Below are 23,587 nucleotides of genomic sequence, written 5' to 3' on the forward strand. Positions count from 1 at the left end.
TATAAAAGACTCAGTCTAATAATGCTCAAATTGTGGGAGACCTGAGGAATCTGTTCCACCTCCTATGCTCTACTCCATGGGAAGGAGAAAGGTAGTGTACATATGGAGAGTGGCAGATTTGCACGGAAGCAGTCTGGTCACTTTGGGGCTTCTTTCTCAAGGGAAGAGGAAGAAGTGCACTTTTGGAGTCTTAGATTTTGTGCAGGGAATCAGGTTCTGTTGTATGGAAAAGAGAGATCTGGTCCTTGGCATTGTTCTTAGGGAAGAAGTTTTGGCATTTTGAAGTTATGGCGTTATGGAAGTTATGGAACTATGCATTGTACACAAGAAGGAAGGTAAATAGCAATTCATAACAATGAAATATGTGAGAAAGAAGTTTAAAAACTATCCCTGGATGTAATTTGGAAGCAGCTTTCAACTGGATCTCTAGGGCCTCTCCTACACTTCCCTATATCCCAGGATCTGATCCTAGATAATCTGATTTAAACTGGATTATATGAGTCTCCACTGCCAGATAATCTGGGATTCGATCCTGGAAGAACCTAGATGGTGCAATGCATTTTGGTTTCTTTAGGCCAAACGTATTTGACTTGTTTCATTGAATGTTTTTTTAAGTTTCAATCGGCGTTGTTTTTAAATATGTGGCTAGCCATCTTGAGTCCCATTATTTGATCTTAAATGAATTAAATAAATGGGACGAGCCAAGGCCATCTTGTTTTTGCTTGTTTGGGTCACAGCTGTGCGACAGAAACCAAGGTCTTGTGATAAGTAGTGCCAATAATCTTTATTATGCTAGTATTTGTATAGATGCCTTGGCCTTAACCTTTGTGCTAATGGGTCTGTATCACAGTCACAACTGTATTCAAGAGGTCCTGTGGCCAGTGCATAGGTCTGAAACATCAGAAACTCCAAAACACATTTGAAGTCAAATAAGGTATCGCCTACCAGGAGGAGATGGTGTGTGTATGCCTTCATCCATTCCAGAAGAAATGATAACTTGACCTTTGGCATTTTTGGTAATAAGAAACCAGATACTAAAGCAATAAGTAGACTACTCATCCCCAGTGCTGAGATTTGTGCTCCACTCTGTATGAGTTTAAATCAAATGCCTGTCACAACACCTAATCACTGTCGCAACAACCAGACACTCCCTTTCTCATTCTGGAGTTGCAGTAGGCCAAAGATCAAAGTCACACTAGCAATGACAAAGGTGACTTCCCCCTCCCATTTCTGTTTCATGATACACCTTATATGTGCCACGGGGCACCTGGACATAAGAAAATTAGGATCTAAATTTAAATGGCACAATGGACCAAGAAACTCATACATGACTTAACAAAGATAGATAAATATTTTTAAAAGTAATCATCCATTTGTTCATGTCTGAATCAGTCCCATATGTTCTCAACAACAACAACATTTTATTATGGTCCAAAGAGTCTTATTTCACCGTAGGTGTACAAAGTATGCAGGTAATGGGATTAAGATGGTCTCAATAAGATAAAAACTTTAATTTGCTGAATGTACCTTATGACCAGTCCTGATCAAAACACGCAGCTCAGTAATACAGAATCACTCTTCACAATATTGGACCAGCAACATCAGAGGTACTTTCTGATTTACAACCAGCTAATAAACTTCTAATCCCAGCTCACTCTTACAGCAGTAATTAGTTCCTATAATGTTGGGTATCTTCAGTTCATTTCTGACTCATAGTAACTCTTGGAGAAACCCATTATGAGACTTTCTTTCCAAAAGTTGTTCAGAGGAGGTTCAGTCTGAGAGGATGTGAACTGCTGAAGTCACTCATTGAGTTTCCATGGTCGAGCCTGGGCATGAACCCTGGTTTCAGAATCTTAGTCCAGCACTCAGAATACTACTACACTATGCTTGCTCTGTGATAAAATACTTTAGTGGAATTAATGTCAGCACTAATCAAGAAGAATCATCTGGCCAGTACATAGCCAAACAAATGCTATGTATTGCAGATCAGCCCAAAATTCAATTCCAGCAAAAGTAAATCCATTACTACCCACCCCCAAATACAATGTAAGGAAGGACACTTTGCAGCCATGAAATCTTTGATAGCATCTTTACATTTCATTGTTAACAATACAAGGCATGAATATTTGAAAACAAAATTTGTTTACAGGGTCTTTCCAGTAAATTTGGACACAACAATTTTACATTCAATGCTTTTGAAAAAATGTAAAGGCTAAGAAGTGCATTCTTTTTTTTAAAAAACAAACAAACAAACAACATAAAACTTAGCAAATCCAGGCACTGCATTTCAACAACAATATCCAGAACCAGGTCACTTTCTAGATGGACAGAACACCCAATGGGGACCAGGCGCACAAGCTGAACTGGAGCCATCTACTCTTTGGCATCCTTTCACTTTGTCAGGTATTCTTTTGCCAAGACAAGACAAGCTCCAGACAGTTTGAAACAAGAGTTTTCAAAATCGATTCTTCTTGTTTTTCAGAATATCTCAAGTGTCCATGCAAAAAATATATATCTTTGCATAAGTTCTGGGTGCAGATACTCAATCGCCACCTTGAAAAGGAACTTTAATTCATTATGTCTCACACTATGTTGTAAATATAAAATACATACTTGACACTCAATGATGGGGAGTTAGCCAGAAGCAGGTGGGAGATGACACCGTACAGAGGTTTAAACAAAAAGCCAACTGTAAGGATAGCATGGAAAGCTATGGAAATACGAACTTCTGCTGATCTCCTCCAAACAGGCACCACAGAGACCAATTTGACACTCAAAAACAGAACAAAAATTAGAAAACACACACACAATGTACTAAATATTTCAGTACAGGCTGGTCTTCTTCATGATTCGTAAGAACTCCTGCTCATTAACTTCCCCATCCCCATCCCGATCAGCTTCGTCAATCATTTCCTGCATGGGAAAAAAAGGAATTAAAAACAAAGCCCAGTAAGCTAGAAGAAAAAACTATCCCTTTTTCTGCCTTGTTCACAAGCTCCCCATTTATAACAATGACTTCTGTGTTTAATGTAATTTAATGGCTTCTATTTTTTAAAACAAAGAATAAATGAAAATCAGAGAGGTGGTTCTCCTGCTTTCATATCAGATATTTCTGGAGTAAGAGGAAAAATTGTTTTGCCAGCTAGCAAGTATTATCTTACTGTTTATTCCATCTATCCTTGTATGGGACCTTTATTTAAATAAGATTGATATATTTATTTTACACCTTCAGAATGGATAGGGGGGCATACAGGAGTACCACACCAATCATCTGACATAGATTAGACCGAGAGACATTTACTGACTCAAAATGCACAGGTAGGGATTTGAAGCTGTCTCTCCAGTCATATCATTACTTCACATTAAATATTTTAAAATACCTCTTTTGACTCAGGGCCCTTCCACACAGCCACATAACCCAGAATATCAAGGCAGAAAATCCCACAATATCTGCTTTGAACTGGGTTATCTGAGTCCACACTACCATATATTCCAGTTCAAAGCAGATAATGTGGGATTTTATTCAGCTATTAGCCATCCCCTGCCACGTGTTGCTGTGGCCCAGTGTGTTTAAATGTGTTTTGTGTGTGTGTATATATGCGTATATGTGTGTGTTTATATTTGGGTATATTTGTGGTTTTGCGCATGCGTTGTAATGTTGTTTTTTTGGCATTTTAAGTCTCTTCTGCTGTATTTTTCTGTGTTTTTCTGAGTGATGGTGACTCGTTGGCCCTATAGGTGTCTTGTGTCCAAATTTGGTGTCATTTCGCCCAGTGGTTTTTGAGTTATGTTAATCCCACAAACGAACATTACATTTTTATTTATATAGATGTGGAGCGAGCTTTACACTATGTTTCCTTGAGTGGAAAAAAATAGGCTTACTATTCAGTAAGAGAGGATGAAAAATCCTCAAAGAGATTCCCAAAGGGAATGTTAACTGGGCAGATAGAGAAATGACTTCAGAACAGCCACCCAAACATTTAAAAAAGCTAACAATAACAACAGACCACAATTTTCAAATATCAGCAATATAAAAGTAGCCATGTTATATCAAGTAAGCCAGTATCCTTTTCCCAATGGCCATCAAGATAATCCTGGGAAACAGAAAAGCATGAAGAGAAAGTCTACTACTTTTGCTAGCAACAGCTATTCAGTGGCATATTATTGTTACTGCCAACAAATCAGCTTCTATTTATGGCGATCCTATGCGGCTTCCTTGGTTGAATCTATCCAGCTGCGACATGGTCTTGTTTTCTTTCTAGCTCAGTGGCACAAAACCCATGAGCTGGAAGGCCTAGCATAATGATAGAGCTTTAGATTCTGCATGACTGAAGGGGCTACAGAACCCGATAACAGAATTTCAACCACAAGCTTGCGAAATCCTTAAAGGTATAGTTTAATTGCTATCTCACACCCACTATGTGAACAGGCACACCCAAACCTGCAACTCCTCGTCTGTAAGCGTCTCCCCCAGTTCTTTGGCCACACGCTTGAGGTTTTTGAAAGAGATTTTGCCAGTCTCGTCATCGTCAAACAGTTTGAAGGCTTTAAGAATCTCCTCCTTTGAATCTTTTTCAGCCTTACCAAGAAAGAAAGAAAGAGAGAAAAAAAGAGGATAAAACTGTCAGATAATTTGTAATTAGGCATTGCCAGTAGCTGAAATGAGAAAACCTTGTTTGTTTTTAATCCATGTAAGATACAGAAATGTAATTTTTATCACGGGATATGGCAATTTGCAGTTTCATAAACAAAAAAAGAGATACAATCTTTTATGCCAAGTTCTTCCTGATTGAATAAAAAGATGTCAATAAAAGAGTGTCTACAGCCAATATGTAGATGCCACATAAAGTAACAGCAAAAAAGTGCCCCTAATCCACATAGCGATGTAGAAGATAGGCATCCAGATTTACAACACAACACAGCCCTCTTTGAACAAATGTCTTCTGCGCTGTCAATTGAAATCACAATGAGGAAATCTAGGACTTTCAAAACTTTCCTGAAAACATTAGCAAAATGTCAAAACTTTTATGGTAGATGTATCAGACTGACTTACCATTTTTTGGGTCATCACACCCAAGAAGTCCTGGTAGGTGATCTTTCCAGTTCCTTCTTTATCGATGTCTAAGATCATTTTCTTTATCTCATCTTTTTTGGGTTCAAACCCAAGTGCTCTCATGGCAACCTGCACACAATGAAAAAAGATTGACATCTCAGCAGAAAAGCAAATCGCAAACATTGGCAGACAGCAACGAAAGCAAAATGAAAGCACTTGAGAGAAGAGGCCAGATAGCAAATTCTGATGGTGTGATGGTTAAGACAATAGGAGGAGAGGAAAGTACAAAATGTTATTGGTTTACTGTCGCTCTGGGCCAGAGTGAAGAGAGGGGAGGTCAGGGGACAGTTCCACCTAGTCTCCTGTGCTATTCTAATAATATAATATAATATTAATGTATATACATATTATAATATTATAATGTAATGCAATATAATAATAATAATTATTATTATTATTATTATATATTTATATTTTATGTAATATTACTAATAATATTACGATATAGTGGTATGGTGCAATATAGCAATGTTTAATGCTGATATTGTACTATGCTAATAATATAATATATTGTATGTAATATATACCTTGTATGCTGTTCTGAGTCCCCTTCAGGGTGAGAAGGGCGGCATATAAATGTCGTAAATAAATAAATAAATAAATAATAGTTTGAATAAGCTTTTTAAAACCTCAGCAAGCTCCATGTGTAACATGGACAATAGCCAAGAAGTTTAAAAGAAGTACACAAATGTCTAACTCTTCTGATCCTAGGCTGATAATGAAAAAATACTTTTCCATGAGACTGGAGACAATAACAAATTCACAATTTTCCCAAACTTTGCTCTAGACTATTGCCCCCCTCCCCCACATGCTTCAAAAGTTAGTTCATTTGACTACAGCTCCTAGAATCCCCCAATTAGCCAATAGGTATGATAACTGGAGGATTCTGTGAGATTTACTCATTAAGTAATTTTCTCAAGAATTGTCTGGAGCTATCACTTTAGCTTTCATCGCACCAGAGTGTTCAGGAACTTTCAATGCAATTTAGACATCTCTGTTCAAAAGTAAATCCCACTGACTTCCATGGGACTTACTCCCAAGTAAGGATATAAGTCCTGCAGCTTGCCTTCAGCTCTTTCACGTCGATGTTCCCTGTCCCATCAGTATCAAACAGATCAAAGGCCTCTCGGATCTCCTGTTTCTGCTCTTCAGTGAGTTCAGTTTTGGGGAGTGCTTTCTTCCTCTGAACTGGAGCCCCCAGTGCTGGCTTCTTGTAGCTGGTGGCCTTAAAATATCAAAGATAGGGGAAAAAATATATCAAAAACAGTCTTTCATTCCTGATTACACAAAGGTGTTGACCTTACTTTCAATTTCCTTGCCTCACTTATACCTTGGGGAAAATGTGAGGAAAGCAACTGTCTGAGAATTGAATGTTGTTCCAGAGGGCTAGTTCACAGTCCCTCACAATTTGGGAGGTCAGACTATAGTTTGATGTTCTTGTTGTGTGGCTTCAATGCATTTCAGGTTGTTAGGAATTGTAAGAGCTGAAGTCTAAAACATCTGGAGGGCCAAAGTTGGCCCATGCCTGGTGTAGCCACATGCCATGGCTGAAATAATTACATCAAGAGGGAGCAGCCAGGAAGACACAGCTCCATCGTGTCTCCTGCAGCATTACTTGAGAACCCCTCAATATATACAATAATATATAGAAATAATAATACTGTAATAATACTAATATATTATATATATTAATAATGTAATATAATATATTATATATACTACAACTGTTGATATAGTACAATATATTATATAATACTAATAGTATAATATACTGTAGTGTATTAAATATATTGTGGTATACTAATATACAGGGTTAGTCAAAATGAATAGGCCAATTCGGGTACAATTAATTTTCTTATTGGCCTATTCATTTTGACTAACCCTGTAGTACAACGGTGGCCCCCCGCCTCTGGAACGGCCTTCCAAGAGAAATAAGACAGGCCCCATCCCTCCCCTCCTTTCGTAAGAGCCTGAAGACCTGGTGGTTTAAACAAGCGTTTGAGAATGACTAGTTCTAGCTCAGCCCGATACTGTTGTATATGGCCATATCTTTTTCTACCAATTACTCAGGTTACTTCCTCCTATTAGGTCCCGGAGATGAACAGCCATATACGCTACCTAATTTCCCAGGCCCTCTACAAATTGCGCTAGCCTCGGCTCGGCCTTTTAAATTGCCTTGAACAGGCAGGATTATTTTAAATATATATGTGCTATTGTGATTTTTATGCTTATATTGTCTTGTTAATTTTATGTTTCTGTTGTTTACTTTGTATGCATTGATATTACTTGGAAATCGCTCTGAGTCCCCTCGGGGAGATAGAGCGGTATATAAATAAAGTTTTGTTGCTGTTGTACAATAATATATAATAATATAATAATGTTTTATTTATTACATGCAATATTATTAATCATATTGCAGTATAGTGGTACAGTACAACATAGTAATATATAATACTAATATTGTGCTATGCCAGTGATATAACATTGTTATACAACAAGAACTGTATTAAGGGGTTATGGCATTAGGAAGGTTGGGACCCACTGTCCTACGCAAATTCGAATTACTAGCACACCATTTCAAAATGTTGTATATAACATTATAATATTATATAACATATATTACAATATTATTATTAGATTGCATTATAATATATAAAATTATATATTGTAATGCAATATAATACTAATAATATTGTAATATAGTAATACTAATATCTATATAAATAAAAATGTAAGAATCAGAATCCAGAGAGAAGACTGAGGAAGTCAGTAACCCCCTTCATACCCTGCATATCTCACCCCCCGCCCGATTCCTCTTTTTTCATTCCCATGACCCAACCACCCCTGTCCACATCCAACACGATTCCTCTGACCCCTTCCATCCTTTTTCCCTACTTACCTTTCCCTTATTCTATCCTACCGTCAACCCTGCAACCCCATTTCCCTTTTACTTTTATCATACAATTGTAACGAAACTCTTTAATAAAAACTTATTTAAAATAAATAAAAACGTAATGTTCGTTTGTGGGATTAACATAACTCAAAAACCACTGGACGAATTGATATCAAATTTGGACACAATATACCTATCAGGCTAACAATCAAGTTGTGGAACTGATTATAGGATGTTGGGATAAACAGAGAAAGAAGTTGGAGCACACATTTCACTTGTAAACAAGATACTTTTGTGGCATATTTGATGGATATATTAGTGAACGTAACTATTTAACAACCATTGCAAAAAACTTCATGTTGTATGTACTGATTTTTTTTTTGTAGAGACCCTCCCCAAAGACCTTAGACAGGCCACTACATTGGCTGTCTTCAGAAAGAACTTGAAGACCTGGCTTTTCCGATGCGCCTTCCCAGATTAGGAAATCTCCACTACCAAGTCCCATAAGCACTTTATCAGAACCAATGATTGCTGCACATCGCACTTGTCCTGGAAGCCCTATATACACCTCCTGTCACATCAGCACTTTTAATCTTGTACCCATTACTCTGGCCCGGCCCAGTTTTATTGTGTTTAGTGTATTGTACCTGTTGTGTATTTTGCTTTTTTCTGTTTTTAATTGTTTGATTTGCTTAGATTGTATTGTTGTGTTGTGTTTTGAGGCCACGGCCTGTGTAAGCCACATCGAATCCTTCGGGAGATGCTAGCGGGGTACAAATAAAGTTTAATAATAATAATAATAATAATAGTAAAATGTCCCATCACTCATAAAAACACTGAAATACTCAGCAGAAGAGACTTAAAAAGCCAAAAAACAAAAATTACATTACACCGCATGCACAAAACCACACATATATATGCAAAAACACATATACACAAATATGTACACACAAACATATACACAGACTGGGCCACAGCAACGCGTGGCAGGGGGTGGCTAGTTTTATATATTATAATGTAATATAATACTTATAATATTGTAATAGAGTAATAGTAATATATTAAATATAATTACTACTGATAATATATAATAATATATTGTCAGTAGCAATTATATTTAATACATTTATTAATTTATTATTGTATATTTTTAATTGTAATGTTTTTGATTGTGAGCTGCTTTGAATCTCCCTTTGGAGAGATAAAACAGGATATAAGTCAATCAAATCAATCAATCAATCAATCCCACTGGTCCTCTGCTCTTCTGCATGGAGGTATGCAAATAAAGGTGACGTCAGAGCCCGCTCGCTACTCGCGCAGGGATTGAGAAGAGAGAGCCAATCACAGCACTCGAACCGCAATATGCAAATGAGGCCTCGTCCCGCATGCGCAGTAGAGCCAAAAGCAAGGCCTCATTCCCTCCCAGCCAGCAACGCCGAGTCTCCACAAGGCGGGCCGCTCGTTTACGCAAACAATCCCCCAGCCACGGAACGAGCCCCATCCCGGTGCCGCACTAACCATCCCAAAGGGAGTTAATCCGGTCCTGAGGCGAAACGAAGCCCCAAGCGCGGACACCAAACCCAACCGTCACCACAGCAGCAAGCGGCGCCTTCCCATTGGCTGCCGCCCTCGCTGACGCTGATTGGCCCACACAGCCAGGCGCGCGAGAGCCGCACTCGAAGCTGATTGGGTGAAAATTCAAAGCGGGCGGAGTCTACTCCTGGACGCAGAGCTGTAATCAGATTGGATGGGACGGTGAAGGCGGACGAGCCAATGAGGCAGCGTTCCGATACTCGAACGATAGTCAGCACAGGGGCCAATTCCCAGGAGGAGGCGTGGCCTCATCTCAAGCAGCCAATGATTGGAGAGCTGGGGAGGTGACGGCCCAATGAGAGGAGGAGGCGGGGCACCATCTCTAAGAGTGAACCCAGGAGGGAGGCTTCTAGGGGAGACAGCAAAAGAAACTTCAGAAGAAGGAAGGCAGGAAAAAACACCAGTGGCATAACTGAGGTAGGTGATGAATAAAGTGGTTATTATTGTTGTTATTATCAGTGGAATAAAAAGCAGTGGTTTCCCTCTGAGGCTGAGAGAGTGTGACATTGCCAGCCAGTGAATTTCCATTACAGCTTATTTATTTCCTATATTTATATTTAAATGTCATTTCCTAATTGGTTCTATCATTAAAAACACAGGGAAAGTTTATTAAACTTCAAAATCTTATTTATTTATTTACTTTGCTTGTATACCTCAATTTCTCAGCCTTGTAGGCGACTCAACGCGGTTTACAACAAGAGTAAAAGTCAATCCAACAGCATACAAAATTTAAAAACCATTAACAGCATAATATACAAAATGACACATCAATAACAACACATTAACGTCTCGTAACTAGAATCGTGATCCAATGCGTCTTCCATAATTCCGTTTCCTATATTCATCGTGTACATTGCATTGTTTAACCGAACGCCTGTTCGAACAGCCAGGTTTTTAGTTTTCTTCTAAACACCATTAACGAAGGGGCTGATCTAATGTCCATGGGAAGGGCGTTCCACAGCCGAGGGGCCACCACCGAGAAGGCCCTATCTCTCGTCCCCGCCAGCCGAGCTTGAGAAGCAGGCAGGATCGAGAGCAGGGCCTCCCCGGAAGATCTCAAAGTCCTGGTGGGTTCATAGGCAGAGATGCAGTCGGATAGGTAGCTTGGGCCAGAACCGTTTAGGGCTTTAAAGGCCAACGCCAGCACTTTGAATTCAGCCCGGTAGCAGATCGGTAGCCAGTGCAGTTGGCGCAACAGGGGGGTTGTATGCTCCCTGCGCTCCTCTCCTGTTAAAATCATGGCTGCCAAGCGTTGGACTAGTTGGAGCTTCCGAGCTGTCTTCAAAGGCACGTAGAGAGCGTTGCAGTAGTCTAAACGGGATGTAACCAGAGCGTGGACTACCGTGGCCAAGTCAGACTTCCCAAGGTACGGGCGCAGCTGGCGCACAAGCTTTAACTGTGCAAATGCTCCCCTGGTCACCGTCAAAACCTGGGGTTCCAGGCTCAGTTATGAGTCCAGGGTCACACCCAAGCTGCGAACCTGCGTCTTCAGGGGGAGTGCGGCCCCATCCAACACAGGCTGTAACCCTATGCCCTGTTCGGCCTTTTGACTGTCCAGGAGTACCTCTGTCTTGTCTGGATTCAATTTCAATTTGTTCGCCCTCATCCAGACCGTCACAGCGGCCAAGCACCGGTTATATTTAAATGTCATTTCCTAATTGGTTCTATCATTAAAAACATGGGGAAAGTTTATTAAACTTCAAAATCTTGGTTTTTGCGGGATATCCTGCAGCACATTTTGCTATAGTTTTTCAATGAATGTCCATAGAATCTCACCTAATTCAACATAGGCACATCTTAACACCTCTCAACAGGGTATTTTCCCAGGCTCAGCCAAGCCTTCAAATGCTAATGAAGGTGGTCAGTTGAAACATTCACACCTAGCTCTAGCAAGGAAGAGCTCCTTGCCCCACCCCAGCCATTCCACAGATATATAAACCCATTTTCCTACTTCCAACAGACCTCACTGCCTCTGAGGATGCTTGCCATAGATGAAGGCGAAACGTCAGGAGAAATGCCTCTAGAACATGGCTCTATAGCCCGAAAAAAACTCACAAGAACCTAGTGATTCCAGCCATGAAAGCCTTCAACAATACATTAGTTCAACATAGGTTGTCATGAGTTTTCCAGGCTGTGGAAATGTTCCAGAAGCATTCCCTTCTGTGCCCGTATCTTGGGAAGTCTGATCTGGCCACAGTGGTCCACGCTCTGGTTACATCCCGAATAGATTACTGCAACGCACTCTACATGGGGCTGCCTTTGAAGACGGTTTGGAAACTTCACTTAGTTCAACAGGCGGCAGCCAGATTACTGACAGGGGTGGCATACAGGGAGCATACCACCCCCCTGTTATGCCAGCTCCACTGGCTGCCGGTCCATCTCCAAGCCCAATTCAAAGTGCTGGTTTTGGCCTACAAAGTTCTATACGGTTCTGGCCCAGCTTACTTGTCCGAACGCATCTGCCCCTACGTCCCACCTCGCAATTTAAGATCATCCAGGGAGGCCCTGCTCTCAATCCCGTCAACAGCGCAAATGCGACTGGCGGGGATGAAGAGCAGGGCCTTCTCAGCTGTGGCCCCCCGCCTATGGAACATATTTCCAAAAGAGGTAAGATCTGCTCCCTTGCTCCTGACCTTTAGGAAAAAAATAAAATAATGGTTCTCGGACCAGGCCTTCCGGCAATAGATGTATGCAGCTTTTAGTGGGACAAGGACTGGAACGGCGACTCGACTGATGAGATTGTTTTATGGTTTTAATAACTTGAAACATTCACACCAAGCTCCAGCAGAGAAGAGCTCTTTGCCCCACCCCAGCCATTCCACAGATATATAAACCCATTGTCCTAATTCCAACAGACCTCACTACCTCTGAGGATGCTTGCCATAGATGCAGGCGAAACGTCAGGAGAAATGCCTCTAGAACATGGCCATATAGCCCGAAAAAACCCACAAGAATTGAGTTTTAATAACTGTTTTGATATTTGGTGATATAGTGTTGTTAATATGATTTATGTTTAAAGTGTGGTTTTACTATTGTGGTTGTAAGGCATTAAATTTTTGCCATTATCTATGTGTAAACCGCTTTGAGTCCCCCGAAGGGTGAGAAAAGCGGTATATAAATCCTGTAGATAATAAATAAATAAATAAATAAATAAGTTGGTAGAAGCTGGGCCTAACAGCGGGAGCTTATCGCTCGCTGGATTCGAACCCAGATTTTTCCCCACATTTTTATGGAAATTACATTTTATAACCCAGGAATAAAAATCATGCTACATAGTGTAAGCTTTCTGCAGTGTGCGTGAAGCAAGTGGGCTGCTAAAAGTGAATAGACTACACTACACTACCTAGTGGTATTATATTTCCTTCTTATATTTGTTTAAATCCAGATTAGAAAAAGTCTCAGATTAGCTGTATCAGGACCAGTGCGCCAGCCATGGCCACCCGACTGAGGCAGGTAAGTCACTTTGCTTATCTCAGAGTGCATCTACATTGGGCATGGGCAAACTCTGGCCCTCTGGGTGTTTTGGACTTCAACTCCCACAATTCCTAACAGCCAGTAGAATGAGAGACAGAATGAATTCTACATGCAGCAGAGATTAGCCACTAAGAAGAGTCTGCTATGTCTTATTATTATTATTATTATTATTATTATTATTATTATTATTTACAGGCCAATAAAAAATGCACTGTGATAGGTGGCTCAGGATTTCTGGGTCAGCACATGGTGGAGCGCCTTTTGGAGAAAGGTTATGCCGTCAACGTATTTGATATACGCAAAGGCTTTGATCACGACAAGGTCCAGTTTTTCCTTGGTGATCTCTGTCGCAAAGAGGTATGGCTGAATCTAGAGTTCTACCATATTGCGGGGGTGCTCTGGTAGATCCTGCTCCTAATCTATGCATCCCTTCTTTGCCCATCTCAAGGATCTGCTTCCAGCTTTGCAAGGGGTGACGCTCGTCTTTCACTGCGCCTCGCCAGCGCCTTCCAGCAACAACCGAGAACTGTTCTACAGAGTCAATTACCTGGGGACCAAAGCAGTCATTGAAGCCTGTAAAGAAGCCGGTGTCCAGGTAAGGCCTGGACTACAAGACCTAAACCCAAGGCAAGAAAGTACAGATGGCTTTATGGAGGAAAGTTAATTCATTATCTATCATCCACTGGACATTCACATTAGATAAGGCAGATTCCTGGTGATGGGCAGCACCAAGACTCAGGAAACTGGATTTCCTAGGAACATATTTATGGCCATTTTGGGATAAAAGATTCCAGGATCATGCTTTGGACCATTAGGCCTCTTACGCATTTGCAATTTATTTATTTATTGTATTTGTATACCACTTTTCTCAGCCAATTGGCAACTCAAGGCGGTTTCCAACAAATCAGTACATATAAAAACATAATACAGATTAAAACATTAAACAATATAAAACACCACAAAAGCAATAAAAACAACATCATTAGCGTCTCATTATTATCAAGCATTGTCCAGTTCCATTGTCAAATCGTTCGATTTCCTATATCAGTTACTCTGCATTTGCAAACGCTTGCTTGAACAGCCATGTTTTAACTTGCCTCCGAAACGTTAAGAGGGAGGGAGCAAATCTAATCTCCCTAGGGAGTGCGCTCCATAGACAAGGGGCCATCACTGAGAAGGCCTTGTCTCTCGTCCCTGCCAAACATACTTGAGACGAAGGCGGGACCGAGAGCAGGGCCTCCCCAGACGATGGCTCGTAAGGGGAGACACATTTGGACAGGTAAGTTGGGCCAGAACTGTTTAATGTTACACTACGTAACACTATTTTTGTTCTTGATTTTTAAATGTCATTTCCCAATTGGTTCTATCATTAAAAACATGAGAAAAGTTTATTAAACTTCAAAAGTTTGGTTTTTGCGGGACATCCTGCAGCACGTGTTGCTATAGGTTTTCAATGAATATCCATAGAATCTCACCTAATTCAACATAGGTTGCCATGAGTTTTCCAGGCTGTATGGCAATGTGCCGGAAGCATTCCCTCCTGATGTTTCACCCACATCTATTTATTTATTTCCTATATTTATACCTCGCCCTTCTCCCCTCGAAAGGGGAGGGGCAGCCTAACAAAAGCATCATACGATGCTAGCATAATAAAAACAACCCTAGTACAATCAAAATATTTAAAATTAAAACAACAATTAAAACAATTAATTAAGACATATCCATTAAAATCGAAATCCAAAAACCAGGATTTTGATTTGGGGGGGGGGGCTGAGTTTGATTCGGGGAGGGGGGGCTGAGTCTGAGGTGAAAGAGGGTCTACCCTAGCAAACCTTTTGTATCGTTGCCCCAATACCCCCATGCATATGGGATATATTGAGTATGGTGATCAGATAATGATATGAATAAACATAACAGTTTAAATAATGCACCAGTAAGGCTTTTTCGCGAACCACCATGAGAATTTCGGGAGGGGGGCCGAAGCCCCCCAAGCCTCCCCCCTTCCCCGGCTACACGCCTGAGTCTGGGTCAATTCATTGCCATAAGTTGTGTGACCTTCTTCCACTTGCTGCTCACTGATCATAACCAGGTCTTGATTTTCCTTCTAAAAGACAAGAGGGAGGTGGCCAATCTGATATCTCTAGGGAGGGCACTCCATAGGCGGGGGACCACTGCTGAGAAGGCTCTGTCTCTCGCCCCCATCTATGGCAGGCAATCTCAGAGATATAGGGGTTTGTTGGAAACTATGCAAATGAAGTTTATATATCTGTAGAATAATGTCCAGGTGGAAGAAAGAACTCTTGTCTGCTTGAGGCAGGTGTGAATGTTGCAATTGCCCACCTTGATTAGCATTGAATGGCCTTGCCTCTTCAAAGACTGGCTGCTTTCTGTCTTGACATTCCACAGATATATAACCCTCACTTGCCTAGATTCCAACAGACCTCACAACCTCTGAGGATGCCTGCCGTAGATGTGGGCGAAACGTCAGGAGATAATGCTTCTCGAACATGGCCAAAGAGATTGGAAAACATGCAGCAACCCAGTGATTCCAACCATGAAAGCCTTTGACAACACAATTCAATGTAGCTTGTGGCAGCCACAAAAAATGACGTTTCTGGAATATAACAATTACCGTATATTCTGGGGTACTAGACGACTTTTTAGGCATGTAAAACCTTATATAATTTTGTCTAGTACGCCAGGTATAAAATTAAAATAATAATAAAATTGCATATTATGGCTGGCTTGGCCTCGGACTTCCCTCCTCCACCACCTTGGTTCATGGCGACCTTCTGGGCAGGCTCCCTGTCCTTCCTCCCTTTCTGGCTGCTTTCCTTGCTCAGACACAGGCCTCTCCTTTGTTGGTGGCCGGGCCCCTGTGCTGCTTCCTGTGCTGCTCAGGCCACTCTCCTTCCTGGCCAGGCCTCGCACGAAGCACCTCTTCTCCCGCGAGACAACATTGTCTCGCAGGAGAAGAGTTGCTTTGCACAAGTTCTGGCCAGGAAGAAGGAGAGTGGCCTGAGCAGCGCGGGAGGCCATTCTGGAGGCGACGCAGGAAGCAGCCCAGAGGCCCGAGGACAGAAACCAACCGGCTGGTTTGGGGAGTCATCTTAAACGGTGAATATATCCCCAACTCTCTATTTTGTATGTAAAAGTTGGGGGGTCATCTTATAGCCCCAGTCGTCTAGTACCCTGGAATATACGGCACTTTAAAAGAAAGTACTGCACAATTAAACAGGAAATAACACTTTCAAATCAGGAACAGAAAAAAATCAAATTTTATTACATAGTGTTATTTATGAATTATTTTATTGCCCTTCCACTCTTTTTACTCATGTCAAGGTAGTCTCCATCCTCCTTTATCCCCACAGCAATCGAAGGAGGTAGATCAAGTTTTAGGAAAAACACAGCAACTGACCCAAAGTTGCTCAAGAAGTGTACCTGTTTTGGTTAAACTACTGTTTCTCTGTCCTTTTTTAATCTTGTGGCAGAAACTCGTGTTGACCAGCAGTGCCAGTGTTGTCTTTGAAGGCACAGACATCAAGGATGGTACTGAAGACCTCCCCTATGCAAAAAAGCCCATTGACTACTATACCGAGACAAAGATTCTTCAAGAGAAGGTTTGGTTTTCCTTTCTTGGCCATATATAGTAAAACAAGATTGGGAATTGCCAGCAAACTGTGGAGGGATCTATAATTATGGTTCTTTCTGCCCAGGTTTTGTGTGTGTGTGTGTGTGTGTGTGTGTGTGTGTGTGTGTGTCAGGATCAACTTGAGAAACTGCAAGTTGCTTCTGGTGTGAGAAAATTGGCCGTCTGCAAAGATATTGCCCAGGGAATGTTCGATGTTTGATATTTTACCATCCTTGTGGGAGGCTTCTCTCATATCCCTGCATGGGAAGGTGGAGCTGATAGAGGGAGCTCATCCACACTCTCCCCAGATTTAAACCTACAACTTGTCAGTCTTCAGTCCTGCCGGCACAAGGATTTAACCCATTGTGCCACCCGGAGTTCCTTCTGCCCAGGATTCCCAGTCCTAGTTTCACTACTTGCTTTGCAAATCTGTATTACCATGACTCTAACAGTTATGCCTACGTCTGCCCCAGGTGTAACTGTTAGAGTCATGGTAATACAGATTTGCAAAGCAAGTAGTTGAACTACGAGGATTTAATGAAAAGTAATGCCTCCACCTTCGTTACTTGGGTTTGGATGGGAATATTTGAATAAAACAAACGCAGAAATAATCCTTAGAATGTGCTCTTTAACTATCATTATTCACTTTTTGACATAATCACCAGACAATTGGATACATTTTTGCCAACGATGAAGAAGTTTTCTGAAGCTGTCATGGAAGAAGTCAACACTCTGTTTCCACAAACCGTCGTGCACAGATCCTCCGATAGCCAAGCAAAGCAATAATGTGACCCACACGTTCTTGTGAAATGCTGATTATGCTTGAAATTTCTCTCTGAGTGATACGACTATCATCCTGAATCAATCTGTCAACCTTTTGCTTGTGAAACTTGGTGGTTGCTGTCACAGGACGTCCAACTCTTTGTTTATCATGCAAGCGAGATGTTCCCACCTCAACATCTTTAAACTTACTCACCCAACAACACACAGTACTCACATCAACACAATCACCACAAACAGCTTGTATTCTCTGATGAATCTCCTTTGGAGTGACGCCTTCTGCTGTCAAGAATTCAATGACTGCACAGTGCTTAAGTCACATTGACTGACTTTCTGTGCAGGGTTCCATACTTTGCACTTTAACAGCACAACCATTCAATGCTAAGGCTTCCTGCCAAAATGGAACTGTAGAGGAGAGTCTACTAAACAAGCCAGTACTTGCCGCATACTAGTACTGCCATCTGTTGAGGAGTTATGAAGGTGGAGGCATTACTTTTCATTCAACTCTCATAGGACTCGGAATCCTAGGTTCTAGTCTTTGCAAAGCAGTGAACCTTCCTGACTGAGTTTTGACCAATCCTACCATTCTGTCTCTCATCCTGATCTATGTCTTCAAACCTGGTTTTCGCCTTTTGTTTGTGCCTCTTTCCCCAAGTCCCTTCTCAGACTTTTCAATTTCTCTGTCTCTCTCAGGAAGTGCTGCAGGCCAATGATCCAGAGAGGAACTTCCTCACTGTCGCCATTCGTCCTCATGGCATATTTGGACCGCGTGACCCCCAGTTGGTGCCAATCCTTGTCCAGGCAGCCAAGAGCGGCAAGATGAAATTCATCATTGGGTATGAATGAATGGTTTATTGTACCAGCCATAGGCAATAACATTAAATAGCATACAACCTTTAAAAGTACAATAAGCACTTTCCAATATAAAGAATCAAATTTATTCCATATACTGGCTCTTCAAAATTATAGTAGCAGTGACATGATAACTGCCGCCGGGTTGATTTGAGTTGGACCCCATGAAATATAATGTGTGGCAGTCCTTATGGTACAACTTGGAACATGGCCAATGAGTTCTAGTTTGGCCTTCTGTATTCCAGATACAGCTCCCTGCATATGATGAAACTCTTTTCCTCTTCTCTTTCTGCAGTGATGGGAAGAACTTGGTGGATTTCACCTTTGTGGAAAACGTGGTCCATGGGCACATCTTGGCGGCAGAGCAGCTCCAGACAAATTCTCCCTTATGTGGGAAGGTGAGTTGATCTCCTCCTGTCACACACACCTTAAGGCATTTCCAGAGGAGAGATTCCCCTCTCATCTTCTATGCTATGTCTTTCTCACTTGCTAACAAGTTGGGAACATTACTTTTTGGGTTTTCAGCTCCCAGGATCCCCCATGTAGGCTGAAGAGTTCTGTAAGACAGGGCTTCTTAAACTTTTACCACTCGTGACACCTTTCCACCTGAGAAATTTTGACATGACCCTAAGCATATAGGTACATTATATAGGTATAAAAACCAAACATCTACTGAAACATAAAATGGCAGCATTTTGCAAGGCTTGCCAAACAGGCCGATGTAACGATTCGCGAAGATGCCACTAATTTGTGATGAGGTCACCAATTTGTAAACGTTTGTAAAGGAGCCACCACTCTGTAAGGGTTTATTAAATTGACAGCGTAGCTTATAGCTAATAATATTGATTTGGTCTTTCTTTTGTGTAGTGTGACTTAACTTGGAAAGGAATTGTATCAGAGACAAGGCTTCAGGAAAAACAGTAACAAGTTTATTGAAATGTAGAAGGAGCTTGATGGTTTCAATGTAACTTAACTCTTAGAGGCACAAATCTTCAAAGGTTACATTTATAACATTCCTTAAACAACTCTGGGAAGGACACTTCCTTCCACTAAACAGGTTTCAAACTTATTTTTTTAAAAACTTAATAGTTTCTTTCCTTAATAGGTTACTTCAGCTACAAGCTTATGCTTTCTTTGTGATGTTTCTGTTGCAATAGAGATCCTCACTGGGTTTCTCTCACCCTTTCTCTCATTCACTAACTATTAATATAATTAAGTCAACTCGTCTTACTTAAACTACTCAGGCTAAAAGCCAAAACCTTCCTGATTCTCTCTACTATAGAATCAGCCTTTACCTGTAGTTTTTAAACTACAGATTACCTTCCTGGTTCTCACTACTCAACAGAACCAGCCACTCCTACATTTCACAGACTGTAGACTAACTGTTTTTAAAATGGTTGCCCTGCCAAGTGGCAGTTGGCTCCGCCCCTGTTTCCATGGTAACCCAGCTCAACGTGAGCTGAGCTGGCTACCATCCCACTTAGTTATGCAACATTAAATACTTACCCTTTAAAACATCTATCTATAATTATACATAACTGCAAGTTAAAATTTTACACTTCACCACAGCCGATTTTCCTTTTTGTGGAATACAGCTGAAGCATTTTCTGCAGAGTCCACTGTAAGCACAGCACACTGTTGCCAACAGATTTGTGACAGTCATTCATTGTCACCAAATTTTTGTGACTCCAGTATTGAGCCAAGAGGACCCCATTTGGAGGTTTAAGAAGCGATGCTGGAAGATATTATAAAAAAAAGTAACTTTTCCACATTTTTGAGTTTTTCAATTACTATGGAACACACGCATTGCTGGATTGCAATAGCTATTTTAGTCAATAAGGCTATAAGAATGCTAGTCTGACAATATCTTTATGATTTATTTCCTTCCCATCCCTCACACTTTTTTAATATTCTGGTTGTGTCTCTTTGTTGCCTCCCTTTGCAGGCGTTTCACATTACAAACGACGAGCCCATCCCCTTCTGGGAATTCTTGTCTCGTGTTCTGACCGGCCTGGGCTACGAGGCTCCCAAATACCACATTCCCTATTGGCTGGCCTATTACCTGGCCTTGCTCCTGTCCCTGGTTGTGTGGCTGCTGAGCCCCTTCGTCGCAATCCGTCCCACCTTCAGCCCCATGAGAGTGGCCCTTGCGGGGACATACCACTACTACAGCTGTGAGCAAGCCAAAAAGCACATGGGCTACAAGCCACTGGTCAGTCTGGACGAAGCCGTGGCCAAGACAGTGAAGAGTTACCCACACCTTCAACGCTCAGCATAGCTATCGAAGACCCAGGAAAGCATCTAGAGCAACGTTTCTCAACCTGGGGGTCGGGACCCTTGAGGGGGTCACAAGGGGGTGTTGGAGGGGTCGCCAAGGCTATAAAAAAAGACAGTATTTTCTGTTGTTCATGGGAGTTCTGTGTGGGAAGTTTGGCCCAATTCTATCATTGGAGGGGTTCAGGATTTTCTTTGATTGTAGGTGAACTATAAATCGCAGCAGCTACAATTCCCAAATGTCAAGGTCTATTTTCCCCAAACCACCAGTGTTCACATTTGGACATATTGAGCATTCATGCCAAGTTTGGTCAAGATCCATCATTTTTTTTTTAATTTACAGTGCTCTCTGGATGTAGGTGAACTACAACTCCAAAACTCAAGGTCAATACCCACCAAATCCTTCCAGTATTTTCTGTTGGTCATCACAGTTCCCTGTACCAAAATTGGTTCAATTTCATTGTTGATAAAGTTCAGAATGCTCTTTGATTGTATGTGAACTATAAATCCCAGCAACTACAACTCCCAAATGACACATTCACACACACACACACCCAACCCCACAAGTTTTGGGTTGGATATTTGTGCCAAATTTGGCCCACTGAATGGAAATACAGCCTATGTGTCAGATATTTACGTTATGATTCATAACAGTAGCAAAATGACAGTTATGAAGTATGGTAGCAACAAAAATATTTTTATGGGTGGTGGTCATCACAATATGAGGAGCTGTATTAAGTGGTCGCAGCAATAGGAAGGTTGAGAACCACTGATCTAGAACATGGGCAAACTTTGGCCATCCAGGTGTTTTGGACTTCAATTCCCACAATTCCTAACAGCTGGTTAGGAATTGCTGTCTGGCCCTTCAGTCTAACCATCGAGGTCATAGTCTGGAACAACCGTAACATGGCAATCGCTGCCGGTTGATGTATGAAATCCTGGATGAACCGAGTTTTAACGCTGTTCCTTTAAATCCTCGAAAGGGATCAATTCAATTCCAGCCTTCATTTACCAGTATTCTTATGTCAAGGACTTGATTTGTGTTTGTTTCTATGACTGTTTCTTTCAGGCCTCAAGTCTAAAGTCAGATGGGAGTAGCATTGTATTTGCCCCCACAAGGATAATAATGACCCCTCAGGTGGGCCCAGGGAAAGCCATTCTGAACTGATGTGCTGTGACTATTACCAATAATGTCTTAATTGTATCCCCACTGCCTTTCTAATGAAATCCACAGGCCATTGTTTACCAAGGTGGGGAGAGACTTCTTCAGCTGTACCAAAACAACAACTTGGAATCTTTTGGGTTGTTGTAGGTTTTTTCGGGCTATATGGCCATGGTCTAGAGGCATTTTCTCCTGACGTTTCGCCTGCATCTGTGGCAAGCATTCTCAGAGGTAGTGGGGTCTGTTGGAACTAGGAAAAAGGGTTTATATATCTGTGGAATAACGAGGGTGGGACAAAGGGCTCTTGTCTGTTGGAACTAGGTGTGAATGTTTCAACTGACTACCTTGATTAGCATTTGATTGCCTGGAGCAATTTTTTGTTGAAAGGTGATTAGATGTCCTTGTTTGTTTCCTCTCTGTTGTTGTGCTGTTCTAATTTTAGAGTTTTTTTTTCAGAAGTCAGCCATAGCAGAGCACCTGATGAACCAACCTGGACACAACATATTAGTTGAAAACACAGAAATGTTGGACCACTCCAACAACCACCATGTCAGACTACACAGAGAAGCCATTGAAATCCACAAGCATGTGGACAATTTCAACAGAAAGGAGGAAACCATGAAAATGAGCAAAATCTGGCTCTCAGTATTAAAAAACCTCTAAAATTAAACAGCAAAACAGCAGAGGGAAAACAATCAGGGACATCTAATCACCTCTCAACAAAAGATTGCTCCAGGCACTGCCAGGCAATCAAATGCTAATCAAGGTAGTCAGTTGAAACATTCACACTTAGCTCCAACAGACAAGAGTCCTTTGTCCCACCCTGGTCATTCCACAGATATATAAACCCCCTTTTCCTAGTTCCAACAGACCTCACTACCTCTGAGGATGCTTGCCATAGATGCAGGCGAAAAGTAAGGAGGAAATGCCTCTAGAACATGGCCATATAGCCCAAAAAAATCTACAACAACCCAGTGATTCCGGCCATGAAAGCCTTCGACAATACTTTGAATCTTTTCCTGCCAATGTCCCAGTGTAAAGTATCACCTGCTTTCATGAAACCCACAAAAACACTATAGATCTGCTTAGTCTCTTTGCAGCCAACACAGTTGAAATCTGTAGTCTTTTTCCTCAGTAATCTCCTGCCATGTGATTCCAGGGGGTTCATCTGAAATTTAGTCTTGATCTGTGAGTGCGGCCTTTTGCCAAAGTTTGCAGTGGGAGCATTGGATAATTTGGATCATTCATTTTTAGTGACTAACCTAGCAGTTCAAAAACATGAGTAGATCAATAGGTACCGCTCCGGCGGGAAGGTAACGGCACTCCATGCAGTAATGCCGGCCACATGACCTTGGAGGTGTCTACGAACAACACCGGCTCTTTGGCTTAGAAATGGAGATGAGCACCACCTCCCAGAGTTGGACACGACTGGACTTAATGTCAAGGGGAAACCTTCACCTATTTAAGAAACATTGATAACAGAAGCATCTGTTGTTTTGTCATGAACAACTACATCATCGAATCCTGTCATTGTGGACATTCTTTTATAGCTGCTGGAAACCAAGTGTTTGTTCGTTTATAAAAAGAATGAAGAGTTATTCTCATTTGGTAATCAGATTTGCTGCTTTTCCAGAACATTTTTTAAAGCACATAATTGTTTTATGGCTCTTCATAAAGCATACATTGTTCATCAGAAAGTGTAAATGGTTCTCCCTCTGTTTCTTCTATTTCCAAAGCTCTGTTCTCTTTTGAAAAGAATACTCACCAGCTGATAATTTCCAGTTAGACATTTGTAAACATGATCTAACAACC

At 41.3% G+C, this 23,587-nt stretch overlaps 2 protein-coding genes across 2 annotated transcripts; one reads left to right on the forward strand and one right to left on the reverse strand.

The window, feature by feature from the left end:
• Window positions 1–2,078: 2,078 nt before the first annotated feature.
• On the reverse strand, window positions 2,079–9,651 carry CETN2 (centrin 2). The gene is made up of 5 exons (XM_060756271.2): window positions 9,528–9,651; window positions 6,183–6,341; window positions 5,057–5,185; window positions 4,445–4,582; window positions 2,079–2,916 (listed from the first exon to the last, which is right to left on the reverse strand). Exons 1-5 carry the CDS (start codon window positions 9,528–9,530, stop codon window positions 2,827–2,829), a joined length of 519 nt encoding a protein of 172 aa, XP_060612254.1. The 5' UTR covers window positions 9,531–9,651; the 3' UTR covers window positions 2,079–2,826.
• Window positions 9,652–9,903: 252 nt separating this feature from the next.
• NSDHL (NAD(P) dependent steroid dehydrogenase-like) lies at window positions 9,904–21,102 on the forward strand. The gene is made up of 8 exons (XM_060756269.2): window positions 9,904–10,019; window positions 12,988–13,055; window positions 13,272–13,433; window positions 13,525–13,671; window positions 16,568–16,696; window positions 18,181–18,323; window positions 18,635–18,737; window positions 20,285–21,102. Exons 2-8 carry the CDS (start codon window positions 13,035–13,037, stop codon window positions 20,615–20,617), a joined length of 1,038 nt encoding a protein of 345 aa, XP_060612252.2. The 5' UTR covers window positions 9,904–10,019; window positions 12,988–13,034; the 3' UTR covers window positions 20,618–21,102.
• Window positions 21,103–23,587: the final 2,485 nt, after the last annotated feature.

The sequence above is a fragment of the Anolis sagrei genome, chromosome 10 (assembly GCF_037176765.1).
Source record: "Anolis sagrei isolate rAnoSag1 chromosome 10, rAnoSag1.mat, whole genome shotgun sequence".
NCBI classification, from domain to species: Eukaryota; Metazoa; Chordata; class Lepidosauria; order Squamata; family Dactyloidae; genus Anolis; species Anolis sagrei.

Excerpts from the sequence above, each read along its gene's own strand:
- CETN2 (XM_060756271.2), bottom strand. Across the intron at positions 5,186-6,182 it reads TCGACGTGAAAGAGCTGAAG|GTTGCCATGAGAGCACTTGG; the intron begins GCAAGCTGCAGG and ends CATTGTGTGCAG. Across the intron at positions 4,583-5,056 it reads GTGTGATGACCCAAAAAATG|GCTGAAAAAGATTCAAAGGA; the intron begins GTAAGTCAGTCT and ends TTTCTTGGTAAG.
- NSDHL (XM_060756269.2), top strand. The coding sequence starts at position 13,035 with ATGGCCACCCGACTGAGGCAG. Across the intron at positions 13,672-16,567 it reads GTAAAGAAGCCGGTGTCCAG|AAACTCGTGTTGACCAGCAG; the intron begins GTAAGGCCTGGA and ends ATCTTGTGGCAG. Across the intron at positions 18,324-18,634 it reads AAGATGAAATTCATCATTGG|TGATGGGAAGAACTTGGTGG; the intron begins GTATGAATGAAT and ends CTCTTTCTGCAG.